The sequence below is a fragment of the Fukomys damarensis genome, unplaced genomic scaffold (assembly GCF_012274545.1).
Source record: "Fukomys damarensis isolate Sample0158 unplaced genomic scaffold, DMR_v1.0_HiC HiC_scaffold_6, whole genome shotgun sequence".
Classification (NCBI taxonomy): domain Eukaryota; kingdom Metazoa; phylum Chordata; class Mammalia; order Rodentia; family Bathyergidae; genus Fukomys; species Fukomys damarensis.
Window position 1 is genome coordinate 34,736,287 of NW_022900918.1, and position 11,760 is coordinate 34,748,046.

Sequence of the window (11,760 nt, forward strand, 5' to 3'; positions counted from 1 at the left end):
TTTTTTTTTTTGGTACTGGGATTGAACTCAGGTCCTTGTGCTTGTGAGGCAGGTGGCAGCACCAATGAGCTAAATTCCTGGCCCCAAATTATCTTATTTTTCCTATACTCAGCACTGTTCCTTCTATGGAATGATGTCACAGTGTTGTGCTGTGAGAATCAATGTGCCTTTTCTTTTCAAGTTCGCATAAGTCTCATGAATATAAGTCTCTCTCTTTTTCCCTCCTTCCATCTAACCCTTCCATGACTATCTCCTCAAGCTTAGGATTAAAGTTGTTTCCCAAGGACTTTCTTTAAATAAATTATAAATCAAATGAGTCTCAAATCAGGATAAAGGGAATAATTTTCCAGTTTGAAGTCAGGAAATTTTTTCAAGTTGGAATTGAATTTGACTTGCACCTTGAACAGCTAATATTTGTATGTTCAGGAATTGGATGTGAAGAACATTCTAGCCTTGGAAAACCTGAGCAAAGGCAAAGAGGAGGAAAAACATTTGTTTTGTTAAAGAAAGATATTGTTTTCTTGTATCTAGAGCTCTTAGCTGCTCTTGCACTCATTCTCGAGAAGGATTTATTATCAAGGTATTTGTGCATTCGTTATTTATCATATATATTATTTTACTGCCACTTACTATACTTTGTGTTCATCTTTGGCTATTAGGATTTTAAATTATTTTTAAATTCATGTTTTCCTTTTCAACATTTGAAAACTAAGAAAACAAAACAAAACAAAAAATTACCCATACCAATCGCCAAACTATCTGATGACATTTTGTTGTATTTTTAGGTCTGGCTGACATATAGAACTTTTCTCAAATCAAGATTTTTGAATCTTTGTGGGATATTTTGATGATTTGCCTAGAAAAAGTCCACATTCTGTGGTGTGTTCAGGTGCATTAATGTGTACATATGCATGTACTTTTCCATGTTTTCAAATAGATTTGAGTAGAAGTAACCATTTTCTTTTAAGCTAACTGTTGCAGTTTAATGCCATAAGAAGGCAGTGCACCTCTTATTCAGAAAGACTGGGACTTGAATTCTAATTCTATTGCCTACGAGTTGTAGAATATTGCACAGGCTATTTGGCTTCCTGCCTCAGTTTATTCATATGCACATTAAGAATACTGGCTTTACAGTAAGAAGAAGACATAAAAAAATGAAATGTTACTGATACTGTGTACCAGGTAGAAATTCACTGAATGTCTTAAATTTGCAATGGAAAATAAAAGATTGTCATGGGCACCTCCATAACAAGTTAAAAACAACACATCTGCCTCAGGTATTTTGAAGCATTAGCTAGATACAAAGTGTTTAGGAAGGGAGTTGGAGCCATACAATCAGTAGTTCTGCATCTTAGCAATGAAACTGGAGTTAGATTTTCCAGAGCAATTTTGTTCTCCACTCCTCCCACTGGCCACCAGTCACGAGCAAATCTTACTGATGTGAAAATGTGAAACACGTGGACATGGTCCCTCTGCTTTGGCTTCCTAGGACAAAACTGAAGATCATAAATTTGGGTACTTTGCTAAGCCTCCAACCATACCCTGCTTGAAAATATTAATGGCCTTTCTACCTGGATAAATGGACTAAAACGTGGTATATCTTGGGGTGTGGCCACAGAACAAAATTATACACTTTGACTCCAAACTAAGGCAGTTGGAATATTTTAACAAACAAGTAAATAAGTAAAGCCAACAACATCCATAAAGATACCTAATTAGCAGGCACATGAGAACCAAGAGCCACCATTGTTTATCCACATTTCTAGCAATGAAACTAAAGATGATTAAACTACTTCTGGTAGGTTGGGATAAATTAGCTATTGTACTTGAAGGTGAATGCAACTAATTTCATAATTTTAAGCAGTTCAGTTTTGATTGCATTAAAATTACAACCTCAGAGTCATGAAGTGACTGGCAAAAAAGAAAATGAGACTAGAATAAGACTGTTTTTCATTTAATTAACTTGCTTATGAGTCATGTTCAGTGATAGACCATATGTGGTCCAGAGATATTTTTAATAATAATAAAATATATCTGACCTGTAGATGCATGGATTTCTTATCAAATAAGTCATTATTGAAAAAGTGCTCTGTCTAAGATGACAGTTCCAAAGGTTCACTCACTTTCAGTGATTTGTGGTTCAAGACTCCATAAAGAAAATATATTCACACACTGACTCAGATGTACTTAATTGTTTAAGCCTGATATCAGACTTCCCTCCTGTACTTTGTCTACCCGGGGTGAGAATGAGAAATCTACTCCTTATTGCTTTGCTTCTTTTCTCTATTCTCCTAGAATTGCTGCCCAGGAGTCCAATTTAAGAAGCAAGAAGGGATAATGAAGAGCCACCTCTTAATTACACAATCAGTTCACATTTCTTCAGGGAGTTCTTTAGTTCATAGCTACAATTTTGAAGGAAATTATGCTGCCCGAGAAGAAGAATTCAGTGATTCAGGGCACTGCTGGCTTTCTTATGTGGAGGAAGATCTCAGACCACTTAGTCCCAGATTTTCTTACATGGACAATATAGAAGCCAGAGATTGTCTCCAAGTTACATTTTAAAAGCACAAAATTCTTTCCCAAATTTGTGAAGGTATCAGTTGAGACTTCACTTGGCTGAAGGTGACTGATGCATAGAGTAAGTTTGTAGGTCGTCACTCTAGGGATGGATGGCAAGGTGACTGCCTGGGTACCGTCCCTGTCCCTGAATCCCTTCACCTTCATGTCTGCTCTGCTCTTCCTAAAAATAAGACTTTTATTAGCATTCTATGGACATCTTCTACCATGTATCCATCTTCCAGAAAGGAGAAAAAAAAATGGAAAGGAAAAGCAGAAAAGCAGAGCACACACGCTGGCAAAGTTTGTCCCATTCTCTTTGGAAAACAGTAGTTTCCTGTAAACCTCACCAGGAGATTATTTCTGGCTTCTCTTCTGTATCCTATATGTACCTCTAGGTCAAAAAGAGTCTGAGCAGTCAAGTACTCTCTCATACTGGGCATATTATTATCTCCTTGAAAAAATGAGTGTTATCTTAACATTAAGAAAGGGAGAAGGATATTGAGTAAGCAACGCGTAACATTTGGTCTTATTCATGGCTATTCACAGGTGAATTTTCTGATTGAGAGCCATCATTGCAATGTTTTAAGGAAACGCACATTAGAGCTCACAAATTTCATTGGAAAATGTCATTATCTAGAGTAGCACTGTCCAATAGAACTGTTTTACAAAGATCCTGATAGAATTCTACCTATGCACCATTCAACACTGGCCATGCGTGTCTCTTTGAGCACTTGAAATGTGAATAGCAAGATGGACAGGCTGATTTTCAAATTTCACTGAACTTTATATCAGTCACCTGTGGCTGGGAACTACTGTATTATTCAGATGTGACAATGCAGCTCTACAACATTCTTAGTGAACGTTTTGATGTGGGGAGGGGAGAGAATAAAATGAAAAGCCATCTAACAGTGGTCCCAGATGCAAAGGTGAGTGTATGTCAGAAGATGCATCTGGGAGATTACTCATGTGCATGAATATGTAGGAAGTCACACAAGGCAGATTTACAGGTCCTTTCTGGACAAGGTGTTATATGAAGATGACATAACTGATGCTTCTACCACTAGAGAGAGGCTGTTCTCAGGGGAAGGAACCCATGGATAATTCTCCAACAGTTCTGTCATTCACTCAGATACCTAAATAGCAGTGCAGAAGTGCTGGTCAGGGAGAAGCTGACACTACTTCTGTGGTCTTGTTTCTGAACTCGTTTTTACAGTGCTAGATATCGAGCCCAGGGCATTCACAGTAAGCCATGTCCTTATATCCTTGACCTTTTTTTTTTTTTTTAATTTGAGACAAGGTTTTGCTGAGTCCCTTAGTTGCCAACGCTGGATGTAAAATTGTGATCCTCTCACTTCATCCTCCCAGATGTTAGGGTTACAGGCATTGCCACACCTGGCTTTCTTTATCATCTTACGAGACAAAACCAGATCTTATTGACTTCTTCCCCTACTGGATTTTCCATGTGTTTGGCTTCTCTTCCTGTACTCTATTCACAGATCTTGATGATTCCAAATACTTGCTAGTCTCCAGGCACACTCAATCATTTCTAAATCCCTGACATCTATTTTGGTAAACTCCAACAAGTATCTTCCTATGAGCTAACTCTGGCTTTTGAAGACCAGGTTTTGTTCAACTGCTACTTGACCTTGCAGTTTAGTTATTTTAAGAGAATTTCAAAACAGAACCATTTTTGTCTGTTCAGCCTCTCTCTTCTGCAGCTTCCCTATTTGGTAGTTGTATCATTTATACAATTTTGCTGGCCAGAAAACGAGCTCCTTGTACCCCTTCACTTATCAGATCTAGTCCAACAGTCTGTCCCGTAGGCATTGTTTCTGCCACCAAACTAGATCTCCATGGAATCCTCTGTGTTTCCACTTCTACCACCCTACTTGGAGCCTCTATCATGTTTCACTTGGATAACTGTGATAACCTTCACACATTCTCCAAATTCACGTTCTCTCAATACATAGTAATCCCACAAGGTTGCTAAAATGAATTTGCAAATTGTTAATCATATCACATCACTCTCCTGCTTAATACTCTCTGTCATTTCCCATTCCTCTTAGCATAAATTTAAATTCTTTACCAAGAATAAACAGTATGCTCTGTGGTTCATTCCTGAATATTGCTCCAACTTCATTATTTATCCCATGCTCCTCCTGCTCATTTTTCTTCAGACACATTGGCCTCCACTGCCTGTACCATGCCAAGCTCTTCCCTATACCAAGGACTTTTCATCAGCATTTCTAGGCACTGTTCCTAGAACAATAGCCAACTGACTCTTTCTTATCTCTTGGGATTTCTGAGACCTTCCATGACTACCTTCCTTTTCAGCATTCTCACTGTTGAATACAGGAGCATTCTCTTGAGGTCTTCTGTGATTTAATTGTATTTGCTTGCTGTTGTTACTGTTCTCTCTTCTTGTGTACTTTCAGACCCATGAACCAAAGGCAGTACCTACTTTATTCATGACTATATCCTAAACTGCCATTGTAATGCTGGTATGCAACAAATATTTCTTAAATAGATGACTAAATTACTAAAATGTATAATGATGAGATGATTGAAAATTTGTTTTCCAAATGTTAAGTGAAGGGAAGTCGCATACTGGCAAATCAAAACATTTAAATACAAATGCATTTTGATGATTTTGGGGTTAGTTGCCAACTTAACTTTAATAAATGAGCTGATAAATGAAAAACAATCTTCTATTTCCTTGCATATAAATTTCATATTAAGTTGTTTGCTGTGTGGAACCAGTGAGTCATTCTCAATGAGGCCTAAATCAAAAGCAGAATGCCTTCCTCACCCTAGAGGTTGAATGATTCTAAGACTGATGACAGTTCTTATCAGTCTGGGGCCAGTGTGAAACAAGAGCACCTGACAAGTCTGTAGCTCAATGAGGTGGACACTAGAGACCTATTTTTTTCCTTTTATGTTTCTGTGCTTCAGACTCTACATCCAAAGATGGATAACTTTTTACTTGTTAAAGAGTCCTGCACTTTGAGTTTTAATGAAGTCAGTATATAATCAATTTAAAAGCTATTCATTGAATAAATTGACCTTTGGGGGCACTAACTGTAACTTGGCTCTGCTCCACAGAGAGTAAAAATAAAACAGCAACTCAGGAATGAACACATTGCCTTTGAATAATAACAGTTCATGAGCCAAGTGTCCTAGAGTCAGTGTAGGACTCTGAGGTTGGATTTGCGAAGAAGAAAGGTAAAGATAATTTCAATCTGCTCCAAATGTCTTTGGGGGACCCACTGTGTCAAAGGCAGTGGCCACAGAAAGACTACAGAGCTGACTCATCATGAACTCCTCCTCCCCAGGAGTTCAGTCAAGTGATAGATTCTGTTGACAGATGACTACAAGTCATAAGGCAGAAGCCGGAACAGTTCCACAGAAAGGGGAAGAAAATAATGTAGAGATTCAGAGAAGTGAGTTCTCCTGGCGGATATCAGAAAAATCCTGCTAGAGGTTGAATTCCTTTTGCTAGGCTTGGGAAATGAACTAGGAGCTGAATCTGAGAGTGAGAAGGCATTTTTAGTTCAGCAAGGTCTTGAGGTTAAAAAAAACAATGGTGAGCTGTGCAGGGAACAATAAATTCATCAGTTTGGCTGAATGGAGGAGAGAAGCATTAAAATGGGAAAGGTAGCTTGGGGCACTATTTTTCGGAAAACTGAACCATACCAAAGGCTAAGTAACTGAACTTCACATCGTAAGCATTAGGATATGACGTGAGAAGTGTTGTGTGATAGGAAGTGCTGAATGAGAACATTGGAGAGAGACAAGAGAGGAAGGTTTCTCAAAGTTTATGATGGTGACATAAGGGGAAAGGTCGGAGGAATTTCAACGGGACTTGTCAAGGTGCTGGGTGAGGGAAATCAGGGAGATTCAAATATTATTCAAAACATCTTGAACTGGCTGACTGAAAGCAGAGTTGTGCCTTTAAAAGAAATGAGAATTACAAAAGAGTAGCCATTGGAAAGAAAATCATCTATGTGGCTTGAGAAGCATCAAGTGGAATGCTAATAGAACACTATGTAGGGGATCACAGGAATAGAATTTGGGAAAGATTTGAGGGCCAGAGATATATGTAGCCCTGCAATCATCATGATGGTCAGATGCCCTGATTTGATTAATTTTTCAAGGGAAAAGTTATATTAAGACGAATGAAGATGATGAAAGATATATAATGGGAGGTGCTTTTATCCACTGGGTCAGAGAATAGAAGAATAAATAGAGCAAAGGAGGGTTGAAGGGCTGCGGAGAGTCTACGGTCATGAAAAACAATTGCCTAGAGATTTCTAAGGGGACAGTGCCCCTAAATGTCATTCTGTGACTCAAATGCTGTAGAATTTGACAAACACAGAACTTTCAAAAGTTTGCAAAGTGGATCATCTTCTACAATGAAAGCTGGAGGCAATGTTCTATGGTAGAAGAAATACTGGCATGGAAATCAGAGAAACTTGAGTCAAGTTCGGAGTGTCTGTGTGGTTGAACCCTATGATTCAAAGCAACACTATTCTCTCTGGGGCTGTTTTCTGATTGGAAAATGGGAGAAAATACCAGATTTAAAGGGGTCTGCTAAGATTAAATTTAAGGTATTGTTTTTCGAATAAGAAGAGGCTGCCAGAAACAAGCCTGTGAGCAGAATTCTCTCAAATTTATCTTCAGTTTGCTTTTCATTAATTTACAGATAGCTATATATTATAGAAAACCATCATTTGAATTCACGGGTGGTTGTGTTACATTAATCATAAAAGTGAATTTCAAAGAGTTAAGTACTAATTTCAAAGAGTTAATCCCTCCCTGTGCAGAGATGAGGGTGGTAGAGCAGATGGCACAAAGTTTGCTCCTGAAGGGCCCACCAGAGTAGATAGTCCTGAGAGAATGTATCAACAGCTCCGGAGAGCTCCATGAGAATGATGCACATCCCGGGAGAAGAGCAGGAACCATGGAGTCCATGGTTTCTTTCATATCCCCAGGAGCATAGCAGAAAGCTCCATTTATAATGCATACTCAGGAGATCTTTTCCAGATGCTTAACTGTTTCAGGAGGGATCTGGCTATAAGGCAGTGCTCCCATCAGAGAAAGGAATAAAGCAATGAGAAGAAATGAGGACTTACAATGGACATTCGGGCAGTCTAATGGAATGTAGACAAAAAGCAAGGAAACAGAAGTGTTTGTTGCTCTGTAACTGTCCCAAAGGCAATGTTGGGTACACATCCAAAGCTAAACATTTCTCAAAATAGAAATCAATGCCAGGAGGAATAAGGGGTAACAAAAGGTCAGATGTGAGTCCACTTCTGGCTAATAGAGAGACACTGTTGCTTGCGTATCTATCAGTTGCTATTAGTAAGTACAGAGGTGCAGAGGTAAAGTGACACTGAGTGCCTTTTGTCTGGGAGAAAGCTGCAGGAGAGCGGTTAACGCATGCTTCCAGCTATGGTAACGTGACCAGCCTTGCAAACTGGTCTGGATGTCCTGGTGTGCACAGTGAAGAATAGCACTGAGACTCCATACTGATAATCATGTAAATGCAGAGGCATTTTTGTATTGAAAGAGGGTCGTATAGTTCCATTTTGAATTATTTCTGGGTTTCTCTCTCTCGGGTCCATCTCCTATGCTACATTCAAATTTATCGTGTTGAGCTGGATCTCTGTCACGACATTGTTTTAAGAAATTACACGCCAAATTGACTATGCATGAAAGCAAAATGTGTTTGGTAAGCAGTGAGGCTCCATGGCCTGATTCCGTGGGCTGTTTGCTCCTCTCTCTTCACCCCACCCTATGATTGCTTCCCAGGTCACGGTGCGTGTTCTTGCGGTCGCTGTGTTTGTGAACGAGGCTGGTTTGGCGAGCTCTGCCAGCATCCGAGGAAATGCAACATGACGGAAGAACAAAGCCAGAGCCTGTGTGAGTCAGCAGATGGCATATTGTGCTCGGGGAAGGGTGAGTATCTGTGCCAGAGTCTGGACTGGATGCATGTTCTGAACACGTGGTTGTGGAACAGCGAGTAGTAACTGTTCCAGAGGGAAGTTAGCATGAAAGAAAGCTACTGTGCAATCTGCCTGCACCAAACGTGAAGCCTGAGCCCTGTCAGTGTGAGCTTTGGGATCTAAGAGCATGAAATACTGGAGAGAGCTTCTGTCCACAAATATTGTCCATCAACCACTTGCATCTGAAAGAAAGAAAATGAATAGTATGAAGATCAGAGGCAGCAAAATAGACTGGGTCTTAAATGGACCCAAATCAGAGAACAGCAAAAGGACCATGGTGGAGTTCACCTCTGAGGTAGCACAACCCAGATCTGCAGAAAAGTGGCAAAAATATGATTTTAGTGCCAGACTAAATCACATAGGTGTGCAGGTGGAGGAAGAGAGGGGAAGTTGTGAGAAAAACAGAAAACAAGAATAAAAATTTAATGGCATAAAGGAGGAAGAAAAGAATGTGGGTCCCATAATTCTAGTACAGTACTCTTTGACCAAAAATTTTACTCACTTGTGCCAAGCAAACATAGAAGGTTAATACATAGGGGGTAATCAATTTTTAAATTTATATTTTGATCTCACCTCATCCAAGGAACCCCACTTGAAATACCATGGTGACTAACGCTTCACCTGTCACATAAGGACAAAAACTGAAAGAGGCTCCTGATATAACTTCAGGCATAAAAGCAGATGGATGTTGTGACCACCTGTAGCACTGGGAGGAAAGAAGTGGACACAAACACTGTCATTTCAATAGGTGTCAATGTTCTTGGTTTCCAGGAATTCTGTATTTCAGACTTGAGTTCTGGGACAGGGAGCCATGCCTACAGACTCATGCTGTGATGGCAGTCAAGTAGGATTTCAGAGAATCCAGTCACTCTGACCCTGTTTATTCTCCCGTTAAACTCTCTCAAGTTGTAAGTCTTGAGCGCATCTTCCTAGAGTTCGTTGCAGGGGCCCTCAGCTCCTGGAAACACCTCTTTTGGGTTCAAGTTGTGTTGGGAAAATTAAAAAAGAGGAACAGGAGGCTAATAGGGAGAGGCAATGAAAGGAATCAAGGAGGGAGAGACTGATGAAGAAAATTCGGAAAGTAGGCAGGGACAGGATTCATTTTGAAGAAGAATCAGGAGGAAGAGATGTTCTCAGATCAGAGGACTGCCCAGCATATAAAGAATATTATAAAAAGTGACAGACTTTTCTAAATTTAAATGTCTGATTTTTGTTAAGGGCAGTGCCATTGAAATAAGGAGAAAAGCTTTTCACAGAAGTTCTGCTGAGTGAGGACACTCATTCATTAGCGTGCTCATTTATATGCATTTGTTTTAAAAGTCAACCCTTGTGTGCATATATGTGTTTACTAGGCACACTGTCAAGTTGGTGAGTACAGTAGAGGACAGGCCTACACCCGCCAGTGTGGTGAATAACATACCAAAGGGTTGTTCTTTTTTCAGAGAGTAAACATTCTCATTACATTCGTTAGAGATCCACAGAGGATTCTCACATATTAGCTTCTTAAATGCAGGAAATATTTTTAAAAGTTAGATTGACCAAATAATGTTGACCTGAAGGCATTTGCTCAAAACCAAAATATCTTTCTAGTTAATGTCTTTCCCAATTGTTGGCTTTGAGTGTTGGAAATGTATCCAGAAAGCAATAAAGGGTGGAAAGCATATTTATCTAAACTATGTTTTTAACCTTCAATGGCTAGAGTGCTTATAGTCTGTAAATTCAAAAGCGGATGCAAAAGCTTCCCTAAGGCTGCACACTTTGATGGCCGTGTTGGTGACAGGCATCCACCTGTACAGTTACAAGTCTGGTTGCAGGCTCCTTTCTTGCCTCAGATTATGGCGATATTAGTGCTGGATTATAAATGAAGAAAGGGGTGGAGACCTGCAGTCCACAGCAGACGCAGAGATGATGGGGAGAAGGCATTTATTCCTGGTTTCCTTGGAGAGCACCTTTCTACATCATCCTGAGAACCACAGCGAAAGTATACCGTGCAAAGACTAAGGGACTTCAACATGGTGGCAGCAAAGGGCTCTTCCACTGTGATGGGAACTATGTGTTTCTGATACATCCCATAGACTTGTATGGATTTTATATGATTTTTCCCAGATTTGTAAATGGAAAGCCTTCTCCCTGATAATCAGAAGGGATGCCACAGTTTTCTTCCTCTGATTTGGGGACAGGTGTGAGAGGGAGCCTGCAGTCACCACAGCACCCAGTCAGCAGCCCACTTCCATGGAAACGATGTCTTAACCACGCACAAACTGTGAACAGAGCTGTCACCTCAGGAGACGATGAAGAAATAGCCTTTTATTTCTTTACAAATTTATAGCCAAGACAATAAATCACTCCATAGAAAAATTTAAAACAAGATACATTGTTGTGACCTTCATAATAGATGGAGTCATTGGTACAACAGTGAAAACTGCCTGCTGGGATGTCGAGTTGCAGCATTTTGTCAGGCTTGATGAATGAAAAGGAAAGTCCAACGTTAGTAATAGATGCAGTAACTGACAAAGGTGGCTTGCCCTTAGAATCCAATTGTTGTTTTTTTTTTTTTTTTTAATAACCAAGAGAGATGAGCTTAGTGGCCAGATCTCCTCTAAGTTTAGCTACCTTTGCAGAATACATGATATAATTCACGTGTTTTTTTTTTTTAATTCTTTAGCTGGGGATGTATTTATTTGGGTCCAAGATGGCATAGTAACATTTTGCCTTAATGACTTAAACCTAGATCCACATCTTACGTTCTCTCAGATGCTGTTGTATGGTAATGGCTGTAAACACAGGTCATGGAATGGCTCCACAGGCCCTCTCCATGCTAGTGCGGGGCCTGCATCATCCAATCGGTCCAGAGTCCACCCATGCATCCACCCATTTCTCCTTCTCCCACCTGGCTGCCCCATTTCCCAGAAATAAGAGAATGGATAAACCAGCCTCATCCTGTTGTTCCAGCTGCCCATCCCAATAAGGCTCTCCTATCAAACTTGCAGTACCACGGTTCAGTTTTGAAACCATGTGAAAGTTTTGCTGGGAGAGACATTACAAAAATGCAGACAAGGCCGGGCATGGTGGGGCACGCCTGTAATCCCAGCACTCCGGAGGCTGAGGCAGGAAGATCGCTGTGAGTTCGAGACCAGCCTGGGCTATATAGTGAATTCCAGGTCAGTCTCAACTACATAGAGAGACCCTGTCTCAA

General features: G+C 40.1%; 1 protein-coding gene across 1 annotated transcript in view; it reads left to right on the forward strand.

Moving 5' to 3' along the window:
• Itgbl1 (integrin subunit beta like 1) overlaps positions 1 to 11,760 on the forward strand; it is a gene marked incomplete at its 5' end in the record, with an annotated part of 218,722 nt that overhangs the window by 200,199 nt on the left and 6,763 nt on the right. The window contains one exon of the mRNA XM_010604622.2: positions 8,371 to 8,517. Coding sequence (XP_010602924.2) covers positions 8,371 to 8,517 — 147 coding nt within the window. The remainder of the gene's footprint in view (positions 1 to 8,370; positions 8,518 to 11,760) is intronic.